At 42.9% G+C, this 18,427-nt stretch overlaps 1 protein-coding gene across 2 annotated transcripts in view; it reads right to left on the bottom strand.

Moving 5' to 3' along the window:
- The window catches only part of MGAT5 (alpha-1,6-mannosylglycoprotein 6-beta-N-acetylglucosaminyltransferase), a 225,950-nt gene that overhangs the window by 40,628 nt on the left and 166,895 nt on the right, over window positions 1–18,427 (bottom strand). For both annotated transcript variants that reach the window (XM_073634279.1, XM_073634278.1), the window contains exon 11: window positions 16,639–16,772. In XM_073634279.1, the coding sequence (XP_073490380.1) occupies window positions 16,639–16,772 (134 nt within the window). The remainder of the gene's footprint in view (window positions 1–16,638; window positions 16,773–18,427) is intronic.

Here is an 18,427-nt window from a genome sequence, read left to right as displayed (position 1 = left end):
CTGGACCCATCACAAACGGAGTGGTTCTCCTAAATAAATGAACCAAAGGCGCACATTCTGATATATCTGGTAAGTGGCCATTGCACTAGGTGGTGGTGAAGTCACGTTAAGTGGTGGAAATAGAAGCACTAAATATTGAGAAGGAACGTCACTATTGCACAGAAGTGATCACTGAGGACATTCATTGTACTGTGGTGCATACATATATGTTGGGGACATTCATTGCATTGTGTTGTATACATTTATGTTGACAATTTGAGACCTAATGGTTGGAGAGTAATATTGGCACATATTTTAATTCAACATTTTTAAGCACTTGCACTTTAATTAGCTGTTGGCAGTATTGTAAGGTATTTTCATCAGTGATATTGCTTTCACAAGGATTATGATGTGGTGTAAAAAATTTGGACGCACAAATAGTTGGCACAGATAAGCACGTTATCAAGGACATTTATATAGGTTTTTTATTTGCATATTTTGTTTCATGTTTTAGGCGTGGTAATATATTTTAATAAAGTTTGCGCAATCCATCTACTACATTACTCTTAACATTCTACCCTTAGGGTGGTATGCACATATGATTGCAGCAAACTAAGTTGTTGATTTCACATTTTTAGTTTTTTGCACCGGTAGCATACCTTTTCGGATAACAAATCACCTTAAAGATGTTATGCCTGTTACATGCAGGAAATGAGAGGTGAATACGTACTTTAACCCCTTCAGGCCTAAGGGTAAAAAAAAATCTTAATGCAACTGATGTGTTAGTAAAACTGTACTTATTACAGCCTGGTGGGTTAAACCTTTTTTTTACAGGTTAAATCAGGCTTTCATTTGGTAGTAAATGGTAAAGGGTATCACTTTTTTTTTTATATTGTTATCAAAGGAAAGCGGTCTAAAAAAAAAAAAAAAAAAAAAAAAAAAAAAACTTACCAAAGAGCAACCCAAAATAAATCCTCCTGCTCCTGACGATCGCAGCGATACTACATATGTGAATGTTATTTGTATCCATAGTAGGGCCCAGAAACAATAGTGCACATTTTCCATAAAACACACAGATACAATAAAAATATGTTTATATATAAATGTAAAGTAGTGAGTGTACATCTTCCTTCTGGAAGAACAGCCATGCAGACCAATTTGATGCAGTGTGCGGCGTATGGTCTGAGCACTGACAGGCTGACCCCCCACCCCTTCAACCTCTGCAGCAATGCTGGCAGCACTCATACGTCTATTTCCCAAAGACAATCTCTGGATATGACGCTGAGCACGTGCAGTCAACTTTTTTGGCTGACCATGGCGAGGCCTGTTTCTGAGTGGAACCTGTCCTGTTAAACCGCTGTATGGTCTTGGCCACCGTGTTCCAGCTCAGTTTGAGGGTCTTGGCAATCTTCTTATAGCCTAGGCCTGTGATGGCGAACCTTGGCACCCCAGATGTTTTGGAACTACATTTCCTATGATGTTCATGTACTCTACAGTGTACTTGAGCATCATGGGAAATGTAGTTCCAAAACATCTGGGGTGCCAAGGTTTGCCATCACTGGCCTAGACCATCTTTATGTAGAGCAACAATTCTTTTTTTCAGATTCTTTGCCATGAGGTGCCATGTTGAACTTCCAGTGACCAGTAAGAGAGAGCGATAACACCAAATTTAACACACCTGCACCCCATTCACACCTGAGACCTTGTAACACTAACGAGTCATATGATACTGGGGAGGGAAAATGGCTAATTGGGCCCAATTTGGACATTTTCACTTAGGGGTGTACTCACTTTTGTTGCCAGCGGTTTAGACATTAATGGCTGTGTGTTGAGTTATTTTGAAGGGACAGGAAATTTACACTGTTATACAAGCTGTACACTCACTACTTTACATTGTAGCAAAGTGTAATTTCCTCAGTGTTGTCACATGAAAAGATAGAATAAAATATTTACAAAAATGTGAGGGGTGTACTCACTTTTGTGAGATACGGAATATACACCTTTATACTCACACTTACATATAAACACACCGACCATTAAACCTTACTTGACCCAAACACTAACCTAGATCAAACCTTGGTCTAGTTCTTTTTTTAATTTTTTCTCTCTGCAAGGAGCTCTCTCCACAATCACAGAGAAACACAGGGGCAGGCCTCATAGTGACTGATCCCTGTGGTAGCCAGAGGCCAGGGAGCTCCAGGTCCCGATCGTTCATTAGGGGCCCGAGGCTGTCGATAAGTTCCAGGTCTCTGTGCTGGGAGTGCCATGCAGTGTGCTCCCAGCACAAAGGGACATATACAAATATCCGGCCCCACGGCAAATGTGTTCGGATGGCGTCAAGGGATTCAAAGAAAACCATTATAGCGGTCTTCATATGTTTAACCACTTGCCACCTGTGCTATAGCCAAATGACGGCTACAGCGTGGGCTTACCTTGCCGGGAGGGTGTCTATTGACGTCCTCCTGTGATCGCGGGCTCAAATTGTGATCGCTGAGTCCGAAGGACTCTGCTGATCACAGATCGGGATAAAAGGGACAATCACAGGCCCTTTACTAAGTGATCAGCTGTCAGCCAATGACAGCTGATCACAGGATGTAAACACAAGCCGGTTATCGGCTTTTCTTTCCTCATGCTGACAGCGTGAGGAGAGATGGAGAGCCAATAACCACCTTGTGTTAAAAGGACATTGGCACTGATTATCAGGGCAGTCCATCCCCGCCTATGAGTACCCATCACTGCTGCCCATCGGTGCCGTCTATCAGCGCACATTAGGGAAAGAGAAAAAGTACCCGTTTGCAAAATGTTATAATAAACTATGAACATTTCTTCCCTCCCCTTTAACATTTTCAGCCATTTTTCGTTTAGTTGAAAAAAAGTTTTGTTCAAAAACCACCAAAAGAAAGCTTTATTTGTGGGTGGGGGGGTGGGGGGGGGGGGGCGAATTGATAAAAAATTTGATATAGGAACAGTGTTGCATGACTGCGCAATTATCAAAGTGTGCCAGCACTGAAAATAGGCCTGGGCAGGAAGGGGGTGAAGGTGCCCAGTAGGCAAGTGGTTAAAGAGCCTACGTTCCCAGTGGATACCTGTTACGGGGAAATGCGTTGGGTTGAGTCGATTTTTGTGATGTCACTACGCACGAGCCTGCTGGCGAGGTCCGCCGCCGTGTGGGATATTTGTTTGTTTTGCTTGTGATTCTATAAACATGGACGTGCAATGATATATTTTTTTAAAAATGATGTTTCTACATACTGCACTATGAGGCTTCTTCCGTCTGTTAGCCTCTATGCATGAGAGAATCTAGGATCATGGATCCAGGATAAATTGTAACGAGTGGAGATGTGATCCCACACACAGGGAGTGAAATCTCTCTGGTGGTTGGAACCTGTTGGATTGGATCTCAGATTATAGAGATTTAACTTTCTGGTAAGAGGTGTTTATATATGTGGGGAAGGCACCTTGCTGAGCACCAATCTGAAGCACTCTCCATTTAAAGAGCACCAACAATTGGACTGTCACCTTTTTCACTGTGGACTGAATATGTTTATATTGATTGTACAATTTATACTGTTTTGACATTCAGAATCTAGGAGGGTTCACAATTGAATTTTGTTCACTATAAAACACAATTATTGAACAGGTTGTGCGCTCATTTCTTTTATATATACTTTCAGTCGTGTATTCAGGCTTATATAAGTAGCAGCACCTTTAACCGTTCTATTTTCATATATATATATATATATATATATATATATATATATATATATATATATATATATATATATATATATATATATATATATATATATATAAAACATATTTCTGAGGCACAATCAGGATGAGAGCAGAATATAGATTTTGTTTTATACAAGTGGTTAAATAGCATGTGGTAGTTGAAGGTTCTGTTAAATATTTTTACCAAAGAGCTTGGCAGAGGCGAGCCATAAATTGTACAAGAGGTTTTCCAGCGGCTTAAGCCGTTTACAACTTCTATCCAAAAATCATTCCACATGTCATAAATCCTGTGTATTATTGGTTGCAGCTGCTGAACGGTCACTGAAAAGACAGCTAATGTCCCATCTCAGCCCTGCAATCAACACCGAGATTCATGGTGATAAGTGAATGTGAGGTTGTGAAGAGAGTGGAAAGGGTTAGAACACCGGTCAGGTTTTTTACTACTATCAGGGCACCTTTAGAGGTTTAGCTGGCCATACATGGAGGGATAAACTGGCCAAAATTCGTACTGTGGGTGGCCCTGTTGGCACCATCCCACCCCGACACTAATCAATCTAAAAAGCAGAAGAGGTGGGCTGAAAATTGTCTACCGAACAGACACTGCATCCGATCAGAAGCAGCTGCTGTGAGTATGCGGATGTCAGAACAGCTAGCAGGGAAGATTCCTCCATCAGAACATTTATAATTTTTTTTTTTTTTTTAAATGTATTAAAATGCCATTTAACACCAAAATAAACATTAAATAGCATGTTACCAATTCTTATATGTGGTGGCTGCATTTTTTTTTTATTTTTACAAAAGGTAAGGGGTCGCAGATACCTCAATACCACTTTAATGTAAAAAACATAGTTAATGTCCAGCTTTAGGCCCCTTTCACACTTGTGCGACTTCAAAGTCGCGCGATTTTGCGGCCGCGATTTGGGAGCAGTACTACTTTGTACGACTTTGCCACAACTTTGGCATTAACCATTCTCAGCTTGTGCTTACAAAGTCGTACTGAAATCGTGTCTATATTATTCAGGTACGATTTGCATGCTACTTGAGGGTTTAACATTGAGGTCTATGGACATCAACTCGCATGGAAGTTGGACCAAATTAGTGCAGGGACTACTTTGAAGTTGGCACGACTTTATGAATGGTAGTCTTTAAAAATCATGGAGGATGACTTGTCACACAATTTCAGTACAAAATCGTGGGACAAGTGGTATAAGTGTGAAAGGGGCCTTACTCTCACTTCTGCGTCCCTCTTGCAGGCGCTCTCACACTTCCTGTCTGGTGAAGCCGCTCTTGGCAGGGAAAGAGGGACGGTAAAGCTCTCAAAAACAAATCTTAGTAGTAAAAACCTGACGCGAGTTCTAAACTTTATTAGCTTTGTCTGGTCGATGATTAGTGACAAGGAAATGGATGAAGACAAAAGATCACCACTTAAAAGGCTTGTGTGCACTACAAGGGTCTCTAATCGGCATGTGATATACAGTGGATATAGAAAAGAAATCACCCCGCTCATTTTGTTTGCTTTGCATCCTAAAATGAAGACCGACACAGATTTTGTTTTATCCAGCTGTATTTACTCAGCGCAACCTATAACTTTCAAGTGAAAGATATACAGTGCCTTGCAAAAGTATTCACCCCCCCTTGGCATTTTTCGTGTTTTGTTGCCTCACAACCTGGAATTAACATGGATTGTTTGAGGATTTGCATCATTTAATTTACAGAACATGCCCACAACTTTGAAGATTTAAATTTTTTTATTGTGAAGCAAACAAATAGGACACAATAACAGAAAAAGTCAATGTGCATAACTATTCACCCCCCTAAAGTCAATACTGTAGAGCCACCTTTTGCGGCTATCACAGCTCCAAGTCTCTTTGGATAAGTCTCTATGAGCTTGCCACATCTTACTAACTGGGATTTTTGCCCATTCCTCCTTGCAAAACTGCTCCAGCTCCTTCTAGTTGGATGGTTTGTGCTTGTGAACAGCAATCTAAGTATGACCACAGATTTTCTATTGGATTGAGGTCTGGGCTTTAACTAGGACATTCCAACACATTTACATGTTTCCCCTTAAACCACTCAAGTGTTACTTTAGTAGTGTGTTTGGGGTCATTGTCCTGCTGGAAGGTGAACCTCCGTCCTAGCCTGAAATCACACACAGAGTGGTACAGGTTTTGCTTCAGAATATCCTTGTATTTAGCACCATCCATCTTTCCCTCAACTCTGAACAGTTTCCCAGTCCCGACTGCTGAAAAACATCCCCACAGCATGCTGCTGCCACCACCATGTTTCACAGTGGGGATGGTGTTCTTTGGGTGATGTGATGGATTGGGTTTGCGCCAGACATAGAGTTTTCTTTGATGGCCAAAAAGTTCAATTTTAGTCTCATCAGACCAGAGCACCTCCCTCCATACATTTTGGGAGTCTCCCACATGCCTTTTCGGGAACTCAAAACGTGCCATTTTGTTTTTTGCTGAAAGTAATGGCTTTCTTCTGGCCACTCTACCATAAAGCCCAACTATGGAGTGTACGGCTTATTGTCGTCCTATGTACAGATACTCCAGTCTCTGCTGTGGAACTCTGCAGCTCCTCCAGGGTTACCTTAGGTCTCTGTGCTGCCTCTGATTATTGCCCTCCTTGCCTGGTCTGTGAGTTTTGGTGTGCGGCCGTCTCTTGGCAGATTTGCTGTTGTGCCATGTTCTTTCCATTTGGTTATGATAGATTTTGATGGTGCTCCTATTTTTTTTATAACCTAACCCTGACTTGTACTTGACAACATTGCCCCTTGTTTGGAGAGTTCCTTGGCAGTGTTTGGTTAGTGGTGCCTCTTAGGTGTTGCAGCCTCTGGGGCCTTTCAAAAAGGTGTGTATATGTAATGACAGATCATGTGACACTTAGATTGCACACAGGTGGACATCATTTCCCTAATTATGTGACTTCTGAAGGTAATTGGTTGCCTCAGAGCTTTTTATGGGCTTCATAACAAAGGGGTGAATACATACGCACATGCCAATTACCAGTTTTTTATTTCTGAAAAATAGTTTTATGTATACATTTTTCCTTCACCAACTTAGACTACAGGCAGTCCCCGAGTTACAAACACAATAGGGACTATAGGTTTGTTCGTAAGTCGAAGTTGTTCGTAAGTCGCAACACTGCGTTTGTAAGTGTAACTTCCGGTCGGAACACTACGCTCGTAAGTAACTGCCGCCTGTGCATGGATGTGGGATGTTCTGGGCGCTTGTTATGTTATCTGGGGCATAGTACGGCAGTGTGGGATGTGTTCGGAAGTGCTCGAAAGGTATCCAGGACCTGCGTGGAGCACAAGTGGCCGGCATTTGAGGCCATTCGTAAGTAGGAGTCGTTCGTAACTTGGGTGTCCGTAACTCGGGGACTGCCTGTATTGTGTTCTGATCCATCACATATAAGGCCTCATTCACACGAGGTGGATCCGCTGCCTCGGAGTCCGCCTCTGTCTGAGAGCTCAGCGGGAGATCTCTCCGTTGATCTCTGCTGAGCCGGCGGATGACAGGTCCCTCTCTGCTCACTGAGCGGGGAGGGGCTTGTCGAGCGCCGCTGGTTGCTATGGAGAGATCGGATGAAAACGGACAGCATGTCCGTTTTCGTCAAATCTCACCCGATCCACCAGGGACGGATGTGAACGTAGGGCCATCCGTCTGATTTTGGCGGATCAGACCGGGTCGGAGGTCAGCGGACATGTCACCACTGACATCCGTCGCTCCTTAGCCTTACATGGAGTGCCCGTTCAGGTCTGCCGACAAAACTGACAGGTGGACCTGAACGGTCCGTTCGTGTGAAAGGGGCCTAATTCAGATTAAAAAAATATATTGAACTAAAGGCTGTAACAAAATAGGTAAAAAGCCATACTTTTGCAAGGCACTGTAAAACCAACTTTTCAGAACAAGAAAAAAAAATAATCACAAACAGAATCACTGAGTTGGAAAAAGGATCACCCCCTTGTGTCAGAATTTTGTTGAACCACCTGTTGCTTTAATGCCAGCCTTTAGTATGTTGGGATTTGTCTCTACTAACTTTACCCATCTAGATTTTGCAATATTTGCCCGCTCTTTGCAGAACTGCTCAAGTTCAGTTAAAATTTGATGGCGAGTTTGTGGACTGCAGCCTTTTAAGTCATTCCACAGATTTTCAAAGGGGTTTAAGTCTGGGCTCTGACTAAGCAATGCAAGGACATTCACCTTTTTCTCCTTCAACCACTGTGAGGTAATTTTTGCTGTGTGCTTTGGGTCATTGTCACGTTGGAAGGTAAACCTTCTTCCCATTGACATCTTTCTGGCAGAGGGCAGGAGATTTTCCTCAAGAATTTTACTATTTTGCCCCATCCATTTTTCCTTCTATCCTGACAAGTGCTCCAGTCCCTGCTATAGGGAAACACGACCACTCTGTCATAAATTCCTGCAACTGCTACAGAGTTGCTGTAGGCCTCTTAATGGCCTCCCTGACTAGTTTCTTCCTGGCCTACTTCACCTAGCAGTAGCTCCGGTCCTGCATATATGACATGGTACTATAGTACTGGCATTTACAGAACTGCTGCAGGATTACATTACAGTATACCAACAATACCAACAATAGATTAGAGCGTTTGATAAAGCCATATATAGATACATGTATATACTTTTACACAGTGAAAGTATATATTTTTATTTTTGTATTCTTTTTTTAAATCCTCATTCTGTGTACCACCAATCCAGAGATTTAGGTCGCCTTAAGAGTGAGCTTATGTACTGTAACCAAAACCATATGGCATTTTCTTCACTCAAACCCCAGTAAAAAGGGAAATGAACGCAGAGACTTAATTAGTCTGGTTGGCTCACTGGCTGAACATATGGAGGAAAGCTTAAAGTGGTTGTAAACCCAAGAAAAGGAAAAAAAAAACCTGCAAGACAAAGGCATAATGAGCTAGTATGCATAGCATATACTAGCTCATTACGTATTACTTACCTTAGATCGAAGCCCCCACAGCAGTCCTCGTTCACCGCTCTGGCCATATCGCCCCCGGAGTTACTTCTGGGTATTGTGGGCTCCGGCGCTGTGATTTGCCAGAGTCGCGATATCACTCGCACGCGGGAGCCGCCGGTAACGACACAGTCTAACTGAAGCAACGGCAAGTACGTGCCATTGCTACAGTGCGCATGTGCCGATGACATCGGCACATGCAAATACAGGGAATATCTAAACCGTTCAGGTTTAAGAGATATCCAGGGTAGCTAAAGGTAGGCCTTACCTTTAGCAAAAAGTGTGTTGTAAGGGTTACAACCACTTTAAAGTGTAAAAAAAAATTAAAATGTAAATGCTCTATGACATAAAACATTCAAAGGGGTGAATATAACAAAATGGGGTTGATTTACTAAAACTGGAGAGTGCAAAATCTGGTGCAACTGTGCAGGGTAGCCAATCGGCTTCTAACTTTAGCTTGTTCATTAAGCTTCGACAAAAAACAAAAACTGGAAGCTGATTGGTTTCTGTGCAGCGCTGCACCAGATTTTGCACTCCAGTCTTAGTAAATCAACTCCAATGTGTATAAAAAAAACACGCAAACAAAGTTTCCCTCAATAGATACACACTTTAACTAAACTACAGTTCATCTTTAGGACTGCAGATTAGTGTGGAAATATCTAACATGAAATATATAAGGATTGGGGGGGGTCCAATCCTATAGACAAGGTGCTATGTATTGCATTGTCAGCTCCAAGAGTAAGCTGCTGCTGAATTCTACCTGGCCCTTGCACTAATCTAAACTAACTGCTGAAATACATTAAAGTGGATGTAAAGCCAATGTCATCCTTTCTAAACTACTGCCATAGGGGTTATCTATAAGGATATACATGCCTCCTGCATGTATCTTTACCTGTCAAATGTCTCCCCTCTGTCTGTTATGAGACCCGAAAAACTGCAGATTCTGTGGGTGGGTCTGTTGTCTGGAGCTCGGTGGGTGGAGTCGTGATGTCAGTAGACTCCTCGCCCACCTCTACACTCCCCTTGCCAATATGCATTTTCTCCTGTGTATTTCTTCCACTGAACTTCTGCTATGATCTCTAACATCCAGTGAAAAGACAGGAAAGTAACCACATGACTTCAGCATGCCAAATCATGGTGAGGTGTGGAACAGCCAATCCTTGCAGAGCTGCTGAAGAAAGGAGTGGGGGAGGGAATTAAAAAAAAAATTATGCCTGTGTCTTAGGCTAGTGCACGAGATGTAAATCACCTGTCACTCACAGCAAGGGGGAGGATTTGACAAAGTTTTTCTCAGTTTGTCAAGTTTTATCTCACTGAACAATAAAAGAGGATTGCTCAGAGCTGGATTAACTCTGTGTGGCAAGACTGGGCTCAAATGATGGGAAATCTTATATACTGTACAGTATAATTTATTTTTTTTTCTTCGGGTTTACATCCACTTTAACCACTTCCCGACCGCCACACTACGATGTACGCCCTAAGTTTAAACGGGGATATCGTTGTTAATGGCAGCAGCTAGCTGCCATAACCCCGGTATCCCCGTTTTCGTGCGGCAGCCAGCTTTCAGATAAAAGTGGTCCCTGCGGCGATTCGCCGCGAGATCACTTTTATCGGTGGCGGGAGAGGGCCCCCCCCCCTCCCGCCGCGATCCGGTGCCCTCCGCCGCTTACCGGAGCCGTCGGTAGCGGCGGAGAAGATCGCGTCCTGCTCTCTGGTGTGTCTGGAGACGAGTGAGGCCAAGATGGCGCTCACTCGTCTCCATGACACTGCTGGGCGGAAGCGACGTCAAAACGTCACTTCCGTCCACGCCTCTTAAAGGCATATTTTTTCAAATGTCATTTTTCTAAATGACGACTTTTTTTTTTTTTTAATTGCATTTTAGTGTAAATATGAGATCTGAGGTCTTTTTGACCCCAGATCTCATATTTAAGAGGTCCTGCCATGCTTTTTTCTTTTACAAGGGATGTTTACATTCCTTGTAATAGGAATAAAAGTGACACAATTTTTTTTTTTTTTTTTTTAAACAGTGTAAAAATAAATAAAATATTGTAAAATAAATAAAAAAAAAAAAATTTTAAAACCCCCCCTGTCCCGACGAGCTCGCGCGCAGAAGCGAACGCATACGCGAGTAGCGCCCGCATATGAAAACGGTGGTCAAACCACACATGTGAGGTATCACAGCGACCGGTAGAGCGAGAGCAATAATTCTAGCCCTAGACCTCCTCTGTAGCGCAAAATATGCAACCTGTAGAATTTCTTAAACGTCGCCTATGGAGATTTGAGGGTAAAAGTTTGACGGCATTCCACGAGCGGGCGCAATTTTCAAGCATGACATGTTGGGTATCAATTTACTTGGCGTAACATTATATTTCACAATATAAAAAAAAATTGGGATAACTTTACTGTTTTATTTTTTTATTCAAAAAAGTGAATTTTTTCCAAAAAAAAAGTGCGCTTATAAGACCGCTGCGCAAATACGGTGCAAAAAAAAGTATTGCAATGACCGCCATTATATTCTCTAGGGTGTTAGAAGAAAAACCATAAATGTTTGGGGGTTCTAAGTAATTTTCTAGCAGAAAAACCTGTTTTAAACATGTAAACACCTAAAATCCAAAACGAGGCTGGTCCTTAAGTGGTTAATCTAACTGGTTCAGTATAAGGTCTGTGGCCTATGCCAAACCTCCGTTCTGAATCTACGCAGGTTGCTGGTGGCTCTATGAGCAGAGATATCGGCAGCGAGCGAAAAGTGATGAAAGCTACTGATCTGCTGTTTGGTAATCTAGACAAGGATGAAGCCCCATCTAGTTCTACAGATAAGAAGATAAACTAGGAGAATAAAGCTGGTCACTGACCCTATAGGACAGCCGGACATGTAGGCATTCTCTGACAGTCCTCAGCGATCAACTCCAAAAGTAAACAATTTATAGAGTTCTCTTGACCTGGTGATCCTGCCAGCAACATTTCCTGTCCGACGGTGAGGACACCCACTGTACTGTATCTATGGAGTGTTACCTATAGCAATGTTGGCCTAAATCACCATACACACGGGCTGAATGTCGGGAGACATTGGCCAGTTCAATAAAAACCGGATGACATTAGACAGAAGTCGGCCAAGCAAGCTGGAAAACCAGCAGCTGACCGGCTCCCAAGATATTCATCTTACCTACAGGTAAGCCTTATTATAGGATTACCTGTAGGTAAAAATCACAAAGCAGGCTTTACTACCACTTTTTAATGCATTCTATGCATTAAAGGGGAAAAAACCTTCTGTGCTGTAGAATTCACCTGAGCCTGATCGAATCCAGCGATGTGCACAAGAGCAGTGGCTCTTACCACCGTCTCCCTACTCCCTGGGCAGATTGATAGCAGCGGGAGCCATTGGCTCCTGTTGCTGTCAATCAAATGCTGTGCAGAGCGAGCAGGGCCGAGCTGCCCACTCTGTCTTAAAGTGATTGTAAAGTCTTTTTTCCCTATAAAACATGTTCTACTTACCTGCTCTGTTGCAGTGGATTTGCACAGAGTAGCCCGGTTCCTCCTCTTCTCGGGTCCATCTCTGGCACTCCTGGCCCCTCCCTCCGGTTCAGTGCCGCCACAGCAAGCAGCTTGCTATGGGGGCACCCGAGCTGAGTCACAGCTCCCTGTGTCCATTCAGACACGGAGCCCTGACCCGGCCCTGCCCCCCCCTCTTCCCCAATTGGCTGACAGCAGCGAGAGCCAATGGTGCTGCTACTGTGTCTCAGCCAATCAGGAAGGAGAATCTGGATGGCTGAGACACTCGTGGACATCGCTGGACAGAGGGGAACTTCAGCTAAGTGTTAGGGGGGCTGCTGCACACAGAAGGCTTATTTTAATGCAAAAGTTGCATTATGATTAAAAAAAACAAACATCAAAAAACATTTCTGCCTTTACAACCCCTTTAACAGATGCAGGCAGGGTGGCTCAGGAGCGAGCCCGCACAGGTGCCCCTATGGAAAGCAGTGGCTTAAGAGGAGAAGCCGGGAGCAGCGTCTGGGAACCCCAGAAGAGGGAGGATCGAGGCTGTTCTGTGTAAAGCCATTACACAGAGCAGGTGACTTTTTTTTTTTAAAAGATGAATCTTCAAAGTACAACTAAAAGGCAAACCATTTTTTTCTTAGTTGTTTTTTTATAGAGTGAATAAGTATTGGAAGGCTTGTCAGTTTTTACTGCTCACTGTGCCCCACACTGTGGGAGATTCACCCTCTATTTGTCCTGTTTACCATTATCATTGAAAGTAAAAGAAAATCCCAACTTTTGGGTTGTCCCCAGAAAAGTCATAGACGTGAAATCTTCCAATGGGGACACAAGTTCTGGTGACTGGGGGGTCCCTAAGAAATTCCCTTAATTTGTAGGGGTTTCCTTTCACTTCCTGTTTGGCTATGGGACAGGAAGTGAAGGGAAAACTCCCCAATGGAACAGATGGTGAGAAAAAAACCTGTCAGGGGAAATGGAAAAAAAAAAATTTTGCCCATAGTTCTACTTTAATGTCGCTATAATGTCAGTCTTCAGGTAAGAGGAACATTTTGTAGACATTTGAATTCATTTTCTCTTTTTTCTTTTTATAGAAAAAAATTCCAGACCTCCCTAATCATGGCTTGGCAGTACAGCAAGAAAAGAAAACATTTTGCAGAACCATTCGGTACGTTATGTAACGGTCTAGTGACTACTGTACCTATTGGTACTCTTTACAGAGAAGCAAGCCGCTAGAATTTTATTTTTCATCCAAAATTCAGATAAAAGCAAAAAAAAAAAAAAAACGGCACCTGTCTTGCTTCTTGTGATTGATTTTGGGAAATGGATGAAAAATTACAAGTCAGTTACTCAATTATTAATGACCTGAAAGTATCCTGGACAGGATGTACTTTAAGTGCTCTGCAACTATTTAAAAAAGAATTAAAAACAGCAAAACAAAAAGGAAAAAAAAAAAAAAAAAGTAAAAGGTTTTTATATGCTTCTAGTTTAGCTACCTTCACAGTACCCTTGGTCTTCCTTTGCACAGGAGGGGCAGCACTAGCAACTAATTAGGCTTTGCTGCATACATGTGCGGGCAGGAAACATACCAACAGAAAAAGTTAAAAAAAGAAGTATGGCCAAAGCGCCATACTTCTCATGTTAGTCACAGGAGCGCAATTGTGCATTCCTTTGAGCCAGAATCAGTCAACAGCGAGCTCAAGCCTGCTGCCAGCTGACATTACAGAGCCACTCCAGACTCTGGAGGGATCCCAACAATAATGTCTTACAAGCAGCTGGCTCAGCCTCGCAGTGCACTGCTGAGAGCCTGAGCCAGCCGCTCCTGCCACTTCATCTGCCCGGCACTCCAGTGAGCGCTGGAGGGGCAGAGTACAGAGCAGTGACTGACAGTCACAGATTTGTGTTCAGAGTAGCTCAGATAATGGAGCAATCAGCGGTCAGGTTCTCGGGCTGAGAGCCGGCGGGAAGGCAGGTAGGCAAGTTTTTAATTTAATTTATTTTAATTCCCACACTTTTCCTTTAAGAGACCAAGCAGAGGGATGACCTCATCCCTGTGCTGCACCTTCTGAGTGTAATCAGTAGGATGAAGACACAAAGCAGCGCTTCTAGCTGTGAAGAGGAATGTAGATGATTCTTGCAGCATGCTTAGGAATGTTAATCTAGAGTCTGCAGGCGAGAATCGGTTACAAGGAATGCATTGCTTTGCATAGATTTCTTTTAATAGTATTAAGACAAAAAACAGTTAAATTTGTTTTTTTTAACCAGGTTTTCTTTTTTTAATTAGTCAGGTAATTATGAAATAATGCAAATATATTACAGATATTCACTTCAATCCAACACACAGCTCTAGTTTGTCAAGCCATCTTTATCATCTCGCTGATTTCAGAGAGAAAGTCTGAAAGGAAACAGCTTCTGCTTTGCTTTTTAGAAAACCCAGAAAAGTTTTGTGAACTTTATGTTATAGGAGCGTGCTTATTTGTAAGATCAGATTTATAAAAGGTCCAAAAATAAACTTAAACCTGAACTCCAAGCAGATACAAAAAGACAATTGAATGCAGCTCTGTATTAAAATTAATACATCAATAAAGGTTTTTTTTTTTTTTTTTTTAAATGCAAGCAGTGAAATTCTGAATTTGACCAGAGTTTAGACTTGAAGGAGCCGATCAGCTGTGGTGCAGTACTCTGTACTGGCAAGGGACAAGCTTATATGAAAGGAGAGCAGAGAGATGAACCCATCAGTTTCCCGCTTCTCTTTTCACAGTCCAGTCACAGGTTGTGGGAGGGCCAAAACCTGTGTTGACCGAAGCAGAGAACAACCAGGTCTCCAGCCTGCCAGTGTATGCTGTATGACATGAGCCTTGTAAATAGGACTTGATAGAAATACAAAACCTTGGCAGGATCCTCTGTGTGCATTTCATCTGTATTTAGCAGTTTGCCTCAATGGAAAAAAAAAAAAAATGAAATGAAGCCAAACCATTCTCTCTAATGTAAACCAAGCAGCTTTATCTGTAGCTCTTTATAGAGATATATAAATGTTAAAAAAAATATTTGCCAAGCACGAGTTCCTGACAAGATGGATGACTTATAAAGCTGTGCTGTATCAAAATACATAAAACAGAAGTACAAAAAACAATGAATTTGTTCATCTGAGACACGGGCCAAGTTAACCTTGACAGGGGCGTAGCAATATACGGGGGCAAAGAAAATGGATGTTATCACAAAACAAATCCTGGTGATGATAGATCAATTGAATGCCAAGGGCCTGCCCACATCCCAGCAGTATCAGACAGCGGAGGAGAGGGGGACTGGAAAAAAGGCAACTAAATTTACTTTCTCAACTCTTAGATAAAATGTATAGTGCACCCAATGCGGTAGGGAGGGGCCAATGCAAGTGTAAGTGTCGCCAGCTCAGAGTTCAGTTTGGAAAGTATAGTCTTAAAAGGGGTTCTAAACCCTCAAGGTTTTTCACCTTCATGCATTCCATGCATGAAGGTGAAAAACCTTCTGTAGTGCAGCAGCCCCCCCAGAGCCCCTTTTATACTTACCTGAAGCCGTTTGTTCCAGCGATGGGGACGAGCAGAGCAGCTGCTGTCTTCGGGTCCTCATTGGCTGGATTGATAGTAGCAGGAGCAATGGCTCTCGCTGCTGTCAATCAAAACCAGTGACATGGGGACCGGGGGCTGAGTCCTGCTGTCTGTGTCAATAGATGCAGGGGCAATAGATGCAGGCTCTGAAGCGCGCCCGCACGAGTGCCCCCAGGGAATGTGGGTCTCCGAGGGGGCACTCGAGAAAAGAAGGAGCCAGGAGCGCCACTGGGGACCCCAGAAGAGGAGGGTCGGGGCCACTCTGTGCAAAACCCTTGCACAGAGGTGGTAAGTATGACCCTTGCACAGAGAAGGAAAGCTGACGGCTTGTAGTTATCAATGAACTACAAGGGCACTGGTGGGCGCTCTCGGAATTCACGGATCTTGCAGCTCTCAATCCGCTATGGAGGGTGTACGAGATTTATTCACCTTTTCCTTTTTTCTGAAAAGGTGGACTAACCCTTTAAACACACTTTGTGGCTACACATAAAAAATTTTCTTGAGGAAAACACAGCTAAGACTACCGCTGATAGTTTTTCCATGTTCTGCCCACATAACGTCAGAACAGTAGACACTCCCAAATACCAAATTATAAAAAAACACTAGTATGTAAACTATATTATAAAATCAATAGTACTGTATGTAGCTATAAGCATATCCTAGACACTTAAGAACCATCTGATTATATAACTTAGCATTGAGTTTTCTGGATTCTATTAGTGGAGTTTCAAATTGAGACATAAATCACATCCTCAGCACAAGACAGCAGTTTTTTTTTCTTCACATGTACAGACTAAGAATACAAATCTGGATGTTTCATCGGCACAGCACGACGGTTGCTCAATGACAAAAAGGAACGTACCTTCCAGAAGTTATCAACTTTGCCGTAAACAAGAGACTGGTTCTGCCGCTTGATGTCATTCATGTGTCTGATGTCGCTGGCATTCAGATGTTGCTCCACCACAAAGCCCAGGAAGCTGTTATCTGGTGTGTGAGCTGTATGGGGGGGGGGGGGGGGGAGAGACACAACATGCTGTAAATACGGAGATTGGTCTTGTAAGGCAATGGAGTCTATTTACTAAAACTGGAGTGCGCAAATCTGGTGCAGCTCTGCATAGAAGCCAATCAGCTTCCTGTTTTTTTTCAAAGCTTAATTGAACAAACTGAAGTTAGAAGCGGATTGGGTACCATGCACAGCTGCTCCAGATTTTGCACTCTCCAGTTTTAGTAAATCAACCCCAGAGGAGTTTTACAATTACAATTTTACACACTTTTTAAAGGCTCAAAAATCCGTATTGAGAAACTGAACAGAACGGCAGTAAATGTTACATTACACCGACAAATGAATGCTTTAGGACACACCTCGTTCCTTTTTTTTTTTACTAGCAGACAGGACTGTCGCAATTAGTGACTAATGCATGACTAAACCATATTCCCAAGAGATTGCCAAAATCCACTCTTCAAGTGCTTCTAAAAGTAAAGGGTTTCATTAAGGAAAAAAAAAAAAAAAAAAAACACACCATTTGCATGCTGCTCCTCTACACCCCCTAAATACATACCTGAGCCCGATCCAGCAATGTGCACGAGAGCAGCACCTTTCTCAGCTCTCTCCTCCTTGGATAGAGGCAGCAGTGGGAGCCATCGGCCCCTGCTGTTGTCAATCACAGCCAGGAGGAGAGAGTGGGGGACAGGGCCAAGTCACGCTGTGCATTTCAATGGACACACAGAGCCAGCTCAGGAATGAGCACTCACCAGTGCCACCAGAGCAAGCAGTTTGCTAAGGGGGCACTCGACAGGGGGAAGAGACTACAGCGTAGGAAGGGGACCACAGAACAGGAGGTTCAGGGCTGCTCTGTGCAAAACCTTTACACAGAGCAGGTAAGTATAACATGTTTTTTTTTTAAAAATGCCTTTAAACAACCCTTTCGCTAGTATAAAAAAAAAAAATTTCAACCAGCAGCCACCTGTAAAAGAAGTTGCTGAGTACTTATCTGTCCAACGGGTAACAAGTTAATGCTTCTCTACTGTAGAACTATAGGTACAACTCAGACCTCTGGCTGTGTTGGGTAGTTTCTCCCGCTGCACCAAGTTTCTCAGGGGGGAAGGGGGGAACCCCCACTCCCCCCTTCAAATAGCACACAAGAACGTGGCAATCAGCTGAAGCTCCCTCCCCGTCACCATTTTTCTCTTGGTGTCATAAAAACGTGTCAGAAGTGATTCATGCTGATAGTAGAGGAACAAGGCAGCAGACAGAAATTAAACTTTGGCTCTGTATTGTGACACTATAGAGCAACCTCTCTCAACCTTTTCAACAAAGAGGAACCCTTGAAATAACTTTCCAGTCTCAGGGAACCCCTGCTAAAAATTACTATATCTAAATTTCATGAAACATTATTGTGATGGTCAGTGGGAAGAATGCTCCTTATACTTGTGGCCTTTGAGAAGAATTACCTCGTTACAGATAGCTAAAAAGAATAATGGTGTCAGTGGGAACTTATCTGGGAGGCATAAATTGGTCATTGCTCAAGGAACCCCTAGAAATCTCTGGAGGAACCCTAGGATTCCATGGAACCCTGGTTGAGAAACCCTGCTACAGAGGGATAGGCTTTGTTGAGATTTTACAGTTCGATCCATATAGATCTGGACACAAT

Source organism: Aquarana catesbeiana, linkage group LG06, assembly GCF_042186555.1.
Source record: "Aquarana catesbeiana isolate 2022-GZ linkage group LG06, ASM4218655v1, whole genome shotgun sequence".
NCBI classification, from domain to species: domain Eukaryota; kingdom Metazoa; phylum Chordata; class Amphibia; order Anura; family Ranidae; genus Aquarana; species Aquarana catesbeiana.
Note: the sequence above shows the minus strand (reverse complement) of the source record. Positions and strands in the feature narration are given on the sequence as shown.